Source organism: Chironomus tepperi, unplaced genomic scaffold (assembly GCF_022539635.2).
Source record: "Chironomus tepperi strain 1889 unplaced genomic scaffold, CSIRO-AGI_Ctep_v1 contig_67, whole genome shotgun sequence".
Lineage (NCBI taxonomy): Eukaryota > Metazoa > Arthropoda > Insecta > Diptera > Chironomidae > Chironomus > Chironomus tepperi.
In genome coordinates this window covers 215,650-229,905 of record NW_027226189.1, presented here as the reverse complement: position 1 = coordinate 229,905, position 14,256 = coordinate 215,650, and the positions used below count along the sequence as shown (strand labels likewise).

General features: G+C 32.5%; 5 protein-coding genes across 7 annotated transcripts; 2 read left to right on the top strand and 3 right to left on the bottom strand.

Annotated features, from left to right (window-relative positions):
* Positions 1–2,483: 2,483 nt before the first annotated feature.
* Positions 2,484–2,960, top strand: LOC139100460 (probable RNA-binding protein EIF1AD). The gene has a single exon (XM_070653050.1). It carries the CDS (start codon positions 2,484–2,486, stop codon positions 2,958–2,960), a length of 477 nt encoding a protein of 158 aa, XP_070509151.1.
* On the bottom strand, positions 2,961–7,624 carry Cep97 (centrosomal protein 97kDa). Of its 3 annotated transcripts, XM_070653303.1 has the most exons (9): positions 7,570–7,624; positions 7,294–7,422; positions 6,900–7,036; positions 6,559–6,819; positions 5,852–6,051; positions 5,336–5,712; positions 5,156–5,230; positions 4,032–5,080; positions 2,961–3,929 (listed from the first exon to the last, which is right to left on the bottom strand). In XM_070653303.1, the coding sequence occupies exons 1-9, from the start codon at positions 7,607–7,609 to the stop codon at positions 3,570–3,572; spliced, it is 2,628 nt and encodes an 875-aa protein (XP_070509404.1). In that variant the 5' UTR covers positions 7,610–7,624; the 3' UTR covers positions 2,961–3,569. The 3 variants fall into 3 exon arrangements, with proteins under 3 accessions (XP_070509404.1, XP_070509402.1, XP_070509403.1); XM_070653301.1 differs by having other exon boundaries at positions 4,032–5,230; XM_070653302.1 differs by having other exon boundaries at positions 4,032–5,230; positions 5,336–5,700.
* A 301-nt stretch (positions 7,625–7,925) lies between these two features.
* On the top strand, positions 7,926–8,564 carry RPA3 (Replication protein A3). The gene is made up of 3 exons (XM_070653308.1): positions 7,926–8,117; positions 8,175–8,303; positions 8,366–8,564. The coding sequence occupies exons 1-3, from the start codon at positions 8,004–8,006 to the stop codon at positions 8,480–8,482; spliced, it is 360 nt and encodes a 119-aa protein (XP_070509409.1). The 5' UTR covers positions 7,926–8,003; the 3' UTR covers positions 8,483–8,564.
* Positions 8,479–10,844, bottom strand: LOC139100622 (uncharacterized). Its single transcript, XM_070653305.1, has 3 exons — positions 10,702–10,844; positions 10,315–10,603; positions 8,479–10,201 (listed from the first exon to the last, which is right to left on the bottom strand). Exons 1-3 carry the CDS (start codon positions 10,814–10,816, stop codon positions 8,542–8,544), a joined length of 2,064 nt encoding a protein of 687 aa, XP_070509406.1. The 5' UTR covers positions 10,817–10,844; the 3' UTR covers positions 8,479–8,541.
* A 92-nt stretch (positions 10,845–10,936) lies between these two features.
* LOC139100621 (nonsense-mediated mRNA decay factor SMG8) lies at positions 10,937–14,249 on the bottom strand. Its single transcript, XM_070653304.1, has 3 exons — positions 14,116–14,249; positions 13,134–14,051; positions 10,937–13,023 (listed from the first exon to the last, which is right to left on the bottom strand). Exons 1-3 carry the CDS (start codon positions 14,163–14,165, stop codon positions 11,325–11,327), a joined length of 2,667 nt encoding a protein of 888 aa, XP_070509405.1. The 5' UTR covers positions 14,166–14,249; the 3' UTR covers positions 10,937–11,324.
* Positions 14,250–14,256: the final 7 nt, after the last annotated feature.

Genomic DNA, 14,256 nt, shown 5'->3' with positions numbered 1-14,256 from the left:
TGATGAAAATCAATACGGCGACGAAGAAATGCCCTAGCGAACACTTTGGGCTGTTCAGGATCTTTAAATTACTTAAATTTCACAATATTTCTAAAATTAAAATATTTTGAGAAATTTCAAAACTTCCCAGCACACTATGATGAATTTATTATTTGATATTAAATTATTACAAAGTTTTCAGAAGCTTGACTACCACCTACAGAGACACATCATGACGAAAATGATATGACGATGTTAAAGCACTCATTATCATATCTTAACGACAAATGTTTCCGTCATAAGACTGTCATTTGATCGTCATAAGATGGTAATGTATCGTTCGTGCATTGCTCTCAAAAGAGACATTAACTCACTTTCTTTGCATTCAAATGAGTCGGAAAAAAACCATCATGCCTCTCATCAGAACACCTAATGGCAATCTTATGATATAAAGGCTTTCCTTTAATTACATTATAGAAAATTTGGTTAGCAGAAGTGGATTCATGGGTTCCATACTCGGCATGTAGAATTATGGTTCGTTGCCATTCTATCGAATTGTTTTAACCTTAGGTCTAAATACTTTAGGTCTAAGATTATCCTGGAGTGTTAGCTAACCCTGACACGTCTAACTGTCATTAAACTTGAGACCTCTATAATGCGCATCTAAGGATCTTTAACTCTGAAGAGCTAAAGTTAATTGTATCAAATTAGCCACAACAAGACAATTTTGCTGAAAAATTATTTATTCTAGATTGACATGCAAAATTAATGGAATTAAATTCTTAAATCATCTCATTTCCTTCTTTCTAGTCACAATATCCAATTTTATGATAAAGGAAATAGGATTTAACGAAAAACTAAATTTATTTTGCTGTCAACTTGTCACTAATCAGCTTATTCCTTCTAATGCCAAATTTATTTCTTAATAGCTTTATCTGCTTCCATTCTTTAAGTGTGTAGGTGTGGAGTCAAAAATAAGCTTTAAGATTATGATGTTTTCGTGCTTTTGTTGCTGTATTTTTTATGATTTATAGACTAAACTGAAGTTCCATTTAAGACAATGATGGTTTCAAAAATAGATGTGGACGTCAATGACTTAGCTCATGTCCAAAACGGTCAGTTGATGCAAAAATTCCTTATAAGCTGCATCAATTGTTCCCAAATTGTACCTTTCGTAGCATATTTATAGCATAAATCTCCAACAAGTGCTCCCATAGTAAAGGAAGCTCTACAAAAATATTCGCAAATTTTACCCGAAAAGCAAAGAAGATTTTCGCAAAGCTACTTAAAATTTTTTGCACATATTTCCACGGATTGCATCGCATGTATGGTTTCAACAGATTTTATTGCGAACATAATCTGTAAAATTATGCTATGCTGAGTAAATACAGTAAAATCAAATTACATTGAATGAGAAAGTTTCGAATTTTCCGTACGTGTGATGAAGACTTGATTTTATTATCACTATTTTCCTAGCTACAATGAATATTATAGACATGAGAGGTGTAAGGTGCCTTTGGAGTTGTTCAAATATTATGTAAAGAACCTCATTCCATCTAAATTACGAACATAATAAGCGATAATAATCATTGGATTATAAATAACCTCAAAATTCATTAATTTTCTGATAGGCTTTGTTTGGTAATTGCGTAACGCTAAGAAGCGATTTAGGCTTCTATCCCGAGTGACACAATTCAGCAAACTGTAATATTCGCCAAAAAATGGGTCAAAATCTGACCGTCATGGTGTACTCCCTTTCACCCTCAAATTATAACCCCTCCCTTCCACCCCAAAGCATTCCATAATATCCGAAAGTCCCCATAATCCACAACAATCCATTTATCCAAAAGCCTAACTATAATGGGTAAGGTAAAGTTTGTGAACACAACAAAATCAAATCAATAAATCTGATATAAAAAGCACGAAAATAAAATAAAAGCTTTTTTCGGATATGCTTCCTACGATTCTGAAAAGAATGAAATAGGCAATGAAATGCGAACGTCAGATAAGCCAAAAATAGATCCATTATGCTTTTATTTCTGTTTTTATAAACAGAATCGATTTTTATTTTTTTGCTACATGTAGCAGCCATTGAAATATTAAGAAAGCTTCTAGAATAATCAGCAAAAAATAATCTTATGTAGCTAAAAATTCTCTGTCACATCCTCATTTAGATGTAGATTAATGTCAACAGAGATTCATTAATAATGAGCTTAAGAAGCTAATAATAAATCATCTAAATGTTTATCCTCAATAAGAATCCTTTAAATAATATGAATAGAACAATTCATCAAAATTAACGATTATAACTTTTTCAAATCACGTCTAAAATTTCGTCGAAACTGGTCGAAAAAATCTGATTGTCCAAAAGTATAACGGCCAAAATAAATTCATAAATTGCACATGTATTTTTTGTAAACAAAAATTCTAGAAAAATTGAAAATTTCAAATTTCATCTTAAATAAATAGTTTTTACCAATCCAAGCAATCAAAAAGCACAAAGAATGTCAAGAGTAACACGATTAAAGCATGTCCAGAGAGAATTAGATTCCGATGACTTTAGTTTACCAACAGAAAAGCAACAAATATGTAGGATAGTGAGTAGCAAAGGAAATAACTTACACGAAGTGGAATCATCGATTGAATCCGAAGAGAACTACCTTGTATCAATGCCTCCAAAATTCAGAAAGAATGTATGGATCAAAAGAGGTGATTTTGTACTAGTTGAGCCAATTGAGGAAGGTGATAAAGTTAAGGCAGAAATATGCAGGATTCTCACACCGGAACATCAGAAAGAGTTCGAAAAAGCTTTTGTGTGGCCTAAAAAGTTCACAAAGAAACGAGATCATGAAGAGATCGAAGATGATAAAACGTCCGACAGTGACAGCGACAATGATGATGACCTGCCACAAAATCCAAACAGACGGCAAAATTACAGAGCTGAAACATCCAGTTCGGAAGAGAGTGATCAAGAAGACTGATTATAATGTGTAAGATTATTTTTTTAATTTTATTTTTCGTTCTTGCAAAAAACTCATAAGCACTGGATGTACATCCAGACAGAATTTAAAACTTAACACGATTGCTTCTTTAATAAAAGTGTGTAAATACCTAAAATAAAACTAATAATAAAAAAATTTGAAGTTATTCCATTAAAATACTTGGAAAGTAAGGAAAATTGTTTGATTTTCTCTAACAAATTAAATAACATGTTTAAATACAAGCTTTAAAATCTAGTTTTTTGATGCCTTATGACAAAAATTATTTCATGAATGTTAATAAAATAGCTAATTTAATCTGAATTTACGGTGGAGTTGTAGCTTAATATCATCTGTTAGTTTTAAAAATGTACCTGACTTTCATTTAAGTAGTTTGAAAATGAGGAAAGAAATATGCATAAAGCTATAAGAGAGAGTCATTTTGAGAGTAAACACTGAAAGCGTGCATGTAACTAGTTCAATCCACACAATCAGCAATCCTTTAAGGCTGTATATGAAGAAACAAAATTTTTATCCTAACATTCCATTTTTTTTTCTTTGGCAAATTCAATTATACTTGAACTAAGCAATCTTTACTTTCATATAAATCTCCTAATTTGCGCTAGCTTCAAGCTCCTCACCATTCAATTCATTGGCTATTTCAATCTCATCTGTGGTTGTTGCCGTATTATTTTGGCTACTTTTTGTCGACATTGATGTCTCATTTGAAGAACTATTGTTAATTGGCAAGGATGATGGTCTTTGCATCCTTTGTTGAATCACAAATGGAAAATCTTTATGTTCAACTTGTGGTGTATGAACGGCAATAATTTCAGTTTGTGTCTCTGATGAGTCCTTAAACTGTGACATTGTCATACTACTACTTCCAGCACTTTGTTGCATTTGTGGAAGATTGGCAAATACTGTCATACAGTTCAAAATATCACGCATTGATAATTGTAATTGTTGTACCTAAAAATATTTATAACGGATTATTAGAATTTGAAAATTTAACGAAGCTCTCAAGTTCAAAAATTGTAACGGATTTTTGAGGTTCAAAATAACTTTACTCACTTGATTTGTCAGCATTGAGCATGTCTTTGTTAAATCTTGTACAATAGTAGTTGTGTCTCCGCTAGGAATTATTGTGGTCGATTCAGCAGGTCCGTGTTCATTAACAGGCTGCATAGTTGAAACTTTCTTCCAGAGAGCATTAATCGCCTGCATTTGAAGTTGCTGAATTTTCCTCTCATTTTCCAGCGCTTGTTTTGTCATTTCCATATCCTGCGTTAATTTCATAATATAATCATTTGTCCGCTTTTGTTGTAATGAGTCAGCAAGGTCCCTTGACGTTTGTTTCCTCGTACTATAACCTCGCCATAACTTTTGTATCAAAATTGCCGACTTTTCGGCTTCTTTGTTCTCTAAACTTTTTTGTAACTGTTGATGATTTTCCATTTGTTTTTGATTTTTCTGTGCAACTTTCTTAATAGCTTTTAGTTTTTCTACATTCATGTGATCAAGTTCATCTTCGTCTTCATCCTCTGTTGTCACAACGCTCGATTGCGTCGTCATACTCTGTTGTTCAATCGTTGAATGTAAGCTTGTTTGTTGTGAAGTTTTGAGTATCGATTGATTCTGATGAATTTTCGTATTTGCTGTATTTACCAACGATTTTCTTGGACTATTTGAAGGCGATGATTTTTCAGTTTTTCGTGCAATTCGCGAGGTTTTTGTTGTTGCTGGACTACTTGATGGTCGTTGTTGATTAGTTACTCTTGATGTTGTTTTTGCAATGTTGACGACGGCCGATGAACTTGATGTTAAATTTGAAACAGGTCTTTGTTGTTGCTGTTGAATCGTAATTGGTGGACAGTCTGGAGACATGAGTGTCTCAGGAACAGGCATCATTTTTGAAGCAGTAATAAGCGGTCCGGATGTATGCATTATCGGAACATTCGATTGCTCATTATACAAATTTCCATTATTTATTGGGGACGGATTTAATTCCTTCATAAGCATCGACGTTGTCATTGAACTGTTCATTGATGTATTAATGCTTGCACCTCCAAGAATTGTCGGATCGAGACTCTGTGTCATTATACTATCCGATGTGAAATTTTCTATTAAAGATTTTGTCATATCAAGTACATGATTCGGTGACTGATTGTGTGCATCATGATTATTATTATTATTACTTATTGTTCCATGGAAACTGCTTGACATCACTGCATCTGCTGTTGATGGCCGATGATGTCCACTCAATCTGCTCACTAAAATTATTAAATTTTTAACGGTTATTTTAAGGTTCAAAAAAGTTTCGTTAAGTTTCAAAATAAGATTTTCCGTTATTTTTGGAAATAAATGACAATGCTTACCTCTTGGACTTTGAATGCGACTAGTCGTTTTACGTCTATTAGATGACGGAGAATTATTTGTAGATGAATTATTTGGTGAACTTGTGGGCGATTCCTCTTGCAATTGTCTCTGATGCTGCTGTGCTTTACTCAAAATAAGGCGCAATTTTCGTTCATTCTCATTCTCTAATGTCTCACCGCTCAGCGGACAAGTTTGTGACAAATACTGAACTAAAGCTTGATGCTCTCCAATTCTAAATGATCGTCCCTTTCCCTGACTAAACAGCCATTCAGCTCGTAACGATTCAATCGGATTTACGACATATCCATCAATCACTTTTACACTCATGCACCAATTCAACAGGAATGGCCGATAGTCAAATCCACTGGAATCAAAACTGAATGTGATATTATCATGTCAAAAGAATGTTATCCTTACAAACTAAAGAGTTGGTAGAGATAATGTCAAATAGGTTGTGCCAATAGGCAGACTACTGGCACACCCTTAGCAAAAAATCATAAATAAAGAAGTCTTACATGGAATTAGATCCGATCATTTGAACACATGGATTATCTGCAATTGTGATGCTCATGAGATTTGCCAGATTCGACAGGGCAGAAATTTCATTTAAATCTGCCATATTATTTTTGTTCAATGTCAATATCTCGAGTGATGTTGGGAGATATTTTTCACATTGTCGTAGATGCGATATACGATTTGAATGTAAATAAAGTTCCTAAATACGCGACGCAGAGAGAAAAAAGAAAATAGTTAATAATATATTCAGTCAATCTCTGATATTTTCTTTCAAGGAAATCTGTTTAGAAAACACATAAATTAATTAGAGACGCTAGTTAAACGTTGTTGTTTGTGATAGACTAAAGCGCACTTCCCATGCTTAGAATAAAAATTAAATTGTAAAAAATTAACGGTCAAAAAATATTCAAAATTTAACGGTCAAAAAATATTTGAAAAACAATCAAAATTTTTGAATTTTTAAAAAATAACGGTTATTCCTGATAGATTTTTGGCCATATTAAGCTATTGAAGTAGAAATCAGACATACAGACAGAACGGGCGAGTTGTGATTAAAAGCAAAGATCAAGAAAATGCGCTAAAACTGAACACATAGAGGATCATGCAAACATATAATAAAGGTCAATGTGATGCTACTAATAGACTAATGCTACGGTTTATGAGTGTTTCTACTAGATTTTTTAATGATGAAAGTTGATGAGCTTACTTTTAATTGTTTAAGAAATGAAATATCAGAAATAATTCCAATACTATTCTCTCCTAAATTGAGATATTCTAACTTTAAATTCGTATTTAAATGCTCTATCGTCTTTATAGAATTTCCTTCTAAATTCAAATGCGTCAAATGAAGACATTCTTTTAATGCCTCAATCGTTAATATACCATTGTAACTGAGATTCAGCTCACGTAAATTGTGTAACCTGCTAACGCCATACATTCGCAATAGCTGATTATGCTTAAGTGATAGCTGCAATGAAAATTGTGTGTAAAAAATAATGTATTAATCGCTATTTCTTATTGATTTTTAGTATTCTATTATGTGTTCACCTTCTCAATACGCAGATAGGAATCAATGTTGTCGACTTTCTGCAACTCATTTTCATCAAGTATCAGGCATTTTATTGATTGCGAATCTTCTGTTTTTGGAATCTTCTTTAGACCTTTTTTTGTCAAATCAAGCACACCTAGATGACGAGAAATGAGAACAATTGGATCAGATTCAAGTGCATAACTATTTCAAGGACGCATTTTAAGCAAACAATGTTTGCTATTGAATAAATGCGAGACACAGATTTTGGTTCTTTATTGTGCATCACTAAAATTTTTTTTTCAACATCCAAACTTGCTGAAAAAACTAATCAACCGTGAAGAATTTGATGAATTCCTTAATAAACTAATTGATTAAATTAAGAAAATCGTTTATATAATGAATATTACTTACTCATTTCACTGTTTTTAAGCTCACAATAAAAATTTTCAGAAAGTGATTTTTTTGGCGAGTGATGAACTTTTAAATTTTCTTCAATCGGAGTTTGCGCAGATCGTATCATGTCTCGAACGTGTTTATTATCTGTCGCACGCAAAATGAGTAAAAAGATTTATGCAAAAAACCACTGTTTTAATCGTAAAATTAATATTTAATTATCGTAAACAAAATAATTAAGGCACTAAACAACGAATTTTTAGCTCATTTTTCACTATCAAATGCTATATTTACGTTCACTTTTGCTGGCTGGAAAGAATCTTCCTTTCTTCATTGTTATTGCACTATTGAATTTCATGTAATAAATTAATTTTACCTTTTTACAATAAATTTATTTAATTTTTAAACATGCTACAATTTTGAATTTTTATCGTTAAAATTTTGAACTTTCGTCAAGTTTCGATCAATTTTCAAATTTCAGAAGTTCATTAAATTACAAATCATCAAAAGCCGTTATGAATTTTCAAAAAATCTAATTAACTTGTCATAATTATGTTGAATTACTCAAGTATTTTATGCGTTCTAATGAATAAATGAACATATTTCATGATACTTATTATTTGTTGTGGTAAACAAATGTTTCATTCCCCCTGACATTTCCCGCCAAATTAAAGTGTGTGAATATTTTCGTTCAATCAAAAAAGTTTAAATAATTTATTAAAATAATCATGGAAAAAGGAGGTGAACAGAAGTTAATGAATGCCGCATTGATGCGCAAATATCAAAACTGTCCAGGAAGATTGTTTGTTAAGATATTTGACACATCCAGTGGTGGAAAACAGGTAAATTAAAATTATTAACTAATTTTGTGAAATACTTAATCTAATTAATGTTGCTAGATCCAAGGAATGTCAACAGATAAGCAAAGAATCACTGTAGAGTTATCAAATCCTCTTGATCAGCCATTACAAGGCTGGATTGAAGTTATTGGAATCCCAATCGGCAGTAATACATTCAGGGCTTATGAGGTATGATTGGATGTTATTAATTATGCTTATCAGTACATTAACTAAGTAAATTTACATTACAGATAATTTGTTTTGAACAAAATGAGAACCAGGAACCATTTGATGAGGAATCACACAATGAAATATGCCAAATATATGACCTCTTACGTGATGGAGATCTATACAAATTCAAGAATTAGTTGATAAGTGGATACATGTCTTTATTAATAAGTTTTTAAAATATTTCCATAAATACATCTCATAAATTTTTAATAACTGGAACTTTTTTAAATGCATTTTTAAAGTTTTTGGATATATAGTGCTGCTTTTCGATATTTGAGTCACACATGATGTTCATCCTGATGGTATCCTTAAATCTTTGAATAGTTATATTCGTTGAGTTATTTGATTGAGGTGTTCTGAAGAAAATTACATCCTCAATATCTCCTTCATAGCATGTGACCATTTGTGATGGCTCATATTCATTAATTCCCAAGCAAAATGTGACTGAAATGGCGAATTTCTTCGACAAATAATTAATTAAAAGTTTCAGGTACATTGATGGAATTACAGTTGTGAGGAAGTCAAATCTGATTTGTATCAAGCTTAATATATAAATCATTACTTGATGCCTTCTCGTTTCTATCAATTGTTCACGTATTTCAACAAATTGTGGAAATGAAGGCTCAGCAACTGGAAGCTTAAATCCAATAACTCCATTTCTCAAACAGCTAACACCAAAAAGGTACGAGAACGGAACTGATCGGAAGTTGACTTTAATGTATGGTGGAATTTTAACTGATCGATCTTCTGCCTTCATTTGTTCAAAAAATTTCATTAAGCATGACGAAATTGTTGAGAACATGACTTCTGAGTATGATTGCTTGTTACTTTTGGCTTTAAAATGAACTTGATCTATGGAAATTGAATCAGACCAAGACACTAATTTTCGTCCACAAAGTGCTGAATTCAAGTAATGTCCGTCATCATTTAAGCTTGCACATATTTCCTCAACAAGCATTCTTGGTGCTGTATAGCATATTGAAGCAAAGTAGAAACATTCCTTGTACGCTCTGAATGCTAATGGGATATACTTCAAGAAAAAGCCACAATATGAATTTGAGGTGATTTCTTCATTCGAGAACAAGTAACGTCTTAAAGCATTTATCTCTCGAAGGATGTAGAATGGAGATAAGAAGATCCAGGAACATATCGTCCTTAAAATGAATATTCCAATATTCTTTGCTATATTTAATGGATGAAGTGCCCTCAAAATTAAATTTACAGCCAGTTTGAAGCTTAGTTGTCTTCTTTGACATTCTGTAGATATCAAGTCAGCCAAGAATCTCAAATGAAGCTGTGGATCTGAAGTTCCTTTAAGAATTTTGGCCCTTTTATATTTATACTCAATATAAGTGTTGAATATCATCATAACTATAGACGAAACTAAGTCATACAAATTTTGAGGACATTTAACAAATCCATCATGATGATCAAGTGAGTCATGCTTCAAAACAAATTCATTCCAACGAGAAATTGCAGCATCTGTTGCATCCTCATAAATTGTCTTTAATCCTACAGCTGGCATTATTATCTTCTCAAGTGGCGTATATGCTAGATACTTATCCTCTTTTGGAATCGCATAATCAACTTTCATGCCTAGAGATCTATCAAGTAACATCATATCACCAAGATTTAAATTCCTTTGTTCATCCAAAATCAAGTGATGGATTCTTATCATCAAATAGTAAGAACTTTCGTCACTCAATGGAATCACTTTTATCTGCCATGGAGGAAATTCGCAACTCATAGACTTTGAAATGACAAAGCTCATGCATTTTTGGATGTTATCCTCGTCAATTGGACTTCCATTGTAGTCTGTTGGTCCCAGGAAAATGTGATTTTCGATTTTGAAATTGCTGTTAAAAAATTAAGAAAAATAACGGTTAATTATTTTTTTAAAAATTGACTTAAAACTATACAATTCTTATCCAAGACACATTCAAAACCATACAAATGTTTCGAAACTTACTCAAAATTCTTAATAAAGGCATAATTTCCCCAGCATGAAATCAGAACAGTCCTCAGTCTAGGATACAAAAACTTTCCATTCCTATCCTTTTTATCTAACAAATGCTTCTGATAAGCACTACGAATTTTCTCAATATCACACTTTCCCTTAACTTTAACAATGAAATGTAGTATTCCAGGATTTCGTGATGTGTCAACAAGCGTTCTTATCGTATTGCTTCGAGCAAAGTCCAAATAACGAAATCTTTTCGTCAATATAAACAATCGGAGCTTATGATAGATAGTCACAACTGAAAATGAAAATTAATTGATAATCATTTAATAATAAATATTTAAATTTTCATAGCGGTTCCGCATTTGAGAAACTATAAAAAAAATTAATAATTACCTAAAAATACCGTTAAAAAGAATGGAACACAAAGTACAAACAGGAAGAAGTACATCGTATTTTTAAAGGAACTAGTAAAAGGATTTTCCTGAATTTTAATATTCTTCGACTTCATGCTTACTACTTTTTAAGTCTTTACTCCACAAACGTTTAAATGAGACTGATGAGCAAAGATCATTACAGTTGAGAGGAAAGTACCTAAGGCTGTAAACAAAACAATATTGATAAGAGAGTCTGAGTCAAGCCCCCTTTTTTTGAGAAGAGCATTGATATTTATTGAGAAATACCTAGAATATTTATGGCCTTATTAGTCATTAATTTGTTTATTGTTATCAGCATTTGTATACAAAATATATGTCATCTTTAAGACAAGATAAGTTATGCTGATTTTTTTGATGAGGTCAGTTTTGGATGCATTAAAATGAAGACCTTTGAACCATCTTTTAGCAAACTTCAAGTAAATTTAAGAATCAAAAATAGTCGAAAATTAACGGTCAAATTTTTTTCAAAAACTAACAGTCAAAAAATTTCAAATTCAACGGTCGTAAATTGTTTAAAAAGAGATTAAAACCGTACAATTCCATTGAATATATACATCAAAACCTTTCAAATGCAAATCCAATTCAAGGCATCACACCAGATTCATCTTCCTTTATTCCAAACATTCCTTCCATTAAGAATCCATACCGAAGTGCTTCAACTGAACTTGGAACATTTTCAGGAACTGGTATTGGATCGCCTTCAGCTTGATAAACATAAGGAAGTCTAAGTACCCAATATGCTGATTGTGTTAATTTAACAGGTTCAGTCCAGCCGGTTACAAAAATCGATTCTGTTTCTCTACGGATCTTAATTTTTGGATCTATAGTTATATTAACTGGAGCTTTTGGAGTAACTACATGTATTCTCATCAATTGACCAATTTGTCGGCATGGACATGGGAAATAAAGTGGCATATTTGTTAAAACAACTTTACTGCCACAAGCTTTAGATCCACCACCACCAGCTCCACGTAACACAGTGTGATTTGAGTCCATCGTAAATCTGTGCCTTGCAAAGCATTCATATTCCATTCCAACAAAGATTTTGAGTGTGAAAAATGTTCCTGATGAGTTTTGAGTCGTCAGTTGCTTCTGCTTCTTCCTACTTCTATTTTTCTCATAATTTTCAGCCCAGGTTTGTGCATGCTCTAATCTTACTTTTACATCCCATGCTAGGAGAAATTGACTGCCACTTAAAAAGCCTGGCTGTTGACTTTCAGTTAATCCAGTGTTGTGGCTATAAAGTGATGAAGCACCAATACACATTAAGCTCCAACTTGGAAATTGTGGAAGTAATCCTTGAGGTGAATTAGCCAAAATCATGCCTGGAAGATATTCAGTTGTTGATGCTTCCGTTTGCTTCTCTTTTACATCAATTTCCCCAATTTTGACAATAATTTCATTCATTTCGTCATCAGAATCATCAGCATGCTTCTTCTTATCCTTCCTACCTAATTCATCGTCAGATATTGAGCCAATACTTAAATCTGATTCAGATTCTTGTGTCTTTTGACTAGCTGACAAGTGATGCTGATCGCTGTTCTTCTCTTCCTCATTTGGTGTCTTGTTCGAAAATTCAGATAGAATTAAGTTCATGATTTTCTTATTGCTTACTTGTGCAGCTTTATATTCAGATGATGAAGGTATGAAAATTGGAAAGTCAATTATTGATGCCTTTTCACAGACACTGCAACTTTGTTGCATAATTTGATAAAACTCATAATTTGCTTTCTTAAGTGTGTATGGATCTTCTCGTCTGCCTTGTGTCTTGCCACAATTACATGTGCTGATGTAAACAACTCCACTTGAATGATTAGTTCCTTCATTTGTTGCATGCTTAGTCAATAAAATGCAAGGATTTCCACGAAGACTCAAAATTTCACATTGTTGCTTTCCATTCAGCCAAATTGCTTCACATGTATCTCTAAGTTTATCCTCAAGACTTTCACTTTCAGGACCTCGTGCATATTTATGAAATATTTCTAAAGCACTTGCCAATTTACTTTCATGATATGATTTACTGTAGTGATGTGGAAGTAATTCTGAATAATTGAGAAGAGCCAAGTCGTAGCCATGAGTGCATGAGTCGTAGAAGAATTGTTGGTCGATATCCAAAATTTTATAGAAATTGTCCAAATATGCTTTATAGTCGGGATCATTGGCTTCAAAATCCGGATTATTTGCATTTTCTATGAATATTTTATGCATGAACTTGAATATTTCGTACCACATTTTCATTCCAGGACGTACGAAATGTGTTTTGCCTCGATATTTTGCAATGCTGTTTGGGAAAACATTAATAAAACCGTTAAAATATTTGCAAAAACAATACAAATTCAAAATATTTCAAACATTTGTAATGTTTTAAGCAAAGACACAAACCCAACTCACCTATCATCAAATCCCGTGCTCATTGCTTCCTCAACATGCTCATTTAATAATTTTAAGAAACTTTTCTGCTTTTCCTCATAATCTTTCGTCTTTGTGTCCTGGAAATAATTGGTTGCATATCCTCGATATGGTCGAATTGAGTACAGGTCTTCCTCAGTTTCTGGCGTAGCATTTATATATTGAAGGAGAAATTCAACAGAATCGACAACTGGATCTGAGTGTACCTTATCATTTGTATTGATATAAAGGAACTTCTTGTTCTTATTTTTGGGAACAGAAAACAGCGATAAATTAGAATTGTTAGTGATGATGAAATTCGATCGAAGCATTTGATAAATTTGCTCTTCTTTCTCAATTTCATATGATATCAAGTTATCGACTGGTCTGGATATTTTCTCAAATAAGAAGATAAATCGTGGAGAACATAATCGATATTCTCTGGCAATTGCACCACTTATGCTAGTATTTTTCAGAAGTTTTGGTAGGAATTTCAGCACATACTTCTCTCTGATTATTTTCAAGCTTTTGAATATTGATAAATAGGAAGCATCAAATTCACTGGAAGTTTCAACCAGCACAACGATGTGGCAAATTTGCGTAGCAAAAAATATCATTCGAGCGAATCTCGTTCTCATTTGTGTATTGAATGGAAGAAAGTAATCAAAGTCTGCCTTTTTGATCAAGTCACTAGCTATGTAATGATCGTATGCAGTCTCAAAATGCACAAAGATATGATTACTGCCTTTTTCGTAGTAAAATTTAATTCTATTCTCAACTCTCTCTGGTCCCTCTTCTTGAAGAAATATTGAATGACAGCTGAATAGGTCAAAGCAAAGCATCTTATTGCAATTAGGTAAATTCGATTTACCAATCACACCGACTATAATTAATGTTTTTTCGGCATCATTAAAAAGCTCTCTGTAAAAACATGAATAATGCATTAGTAATCACTGGATTTTAATATTTTAAGATATCAACTTACGTAAATTCCTGTGATAGTTCAGGAAAATTGCATGATTTGACCTTATCCATTTTAATTCCACTACAATTAATCAAAACATAAATTCAATTTCAATTTTCACAAATATAAACAAAAGGTTGCTGACCCCGCAAAATCGTAAAC

Coding starts and splice junctions, on each gene's coding strand:
- LOC139100621 (XM_070653304.1), bottom strand. CDS start 14,165: ATGGATAAGGTCAAATCATGCAATTTTCCTGAACTATCACAGGAATTT. Junction 14,052..14,115: donor GAACTATCACAGGAATTTAC/GTAAGTTGATAT, acceptor ATGTTTTTACAG/AGAGCTTTTTAATGATGCCG. Junction 13,024..13,133: donor AGCACGGGATTTGATGATAG/GTGAGTTGGGTT, acceptor TTTCCCAAACAG/CATTGCAAAATATCGAGGCA.
- LOC139100460 (XM_070653050.1), top strand. CDS start 2,484: ATGTCAAGAGTAACACGATTAAAGCATGTCCAGAGAGAATTAGATTCC.
- RPA3 (XM_070653308.1), top strand. CDS start 8,004: ATGGAAAAAGGAGGTGAACAGAAGTTAATGAATGCCGCATTGATGCGC. Junction 8,118..8,174: donor CATCCAGTGGTGGAAAACAG/GTAAATTAAAAT, acceptor TAATGTTGCTAG/ATCCAAGGAATGTCAACAGA. Junction 8,304..8,365: donor ATACATTCAGGGCTTATGAG/GTATGATTGGAT, acceptor TTTACATTACAG/ATAATTTGTTTTGAACAAAA.
- Cep97 (XM_070653301.1), bottom strand. CDS start 7,609: ATGAAGAAAGGAAGATTCTTTCCAGCCAGCAAAAGTGAAC. Junction 5,713..5,851: donor ATGATCGGATCTAATTCCAT/GTAAGACTTCTT, acceptor TATCACATTCAG/TTTTGATTCCAGTGGATTTG. Junction 3,930..4,031: donor GCTCAATGCTGACAAATCAA/GTGAGTAAAGTT, acceptor AAATATTTTTAG/GTACAACAATTACAATTATC.
- LOC139100622 (XM_070653305.1), bottom strand. CDS start 10,816: ATGAAGTCGAAGAATATTAAAATTCAGGAAAATCCTTTTACTAGTTCC. Junction 10,604..10,701: donor CTTTTTAACGGTATTTTTAG/GTAATTATTAAT, acceptor TTTCATTTTCAG/TTGTGACTATCTATCATAAG. Junction 10,202..10,314: donor GCCTTTATTAAGAATTTTGA/GTAAGTTTCGAA, acceptor ATTTTTTAACAG/CAATTTCAAAATCGAAAATC.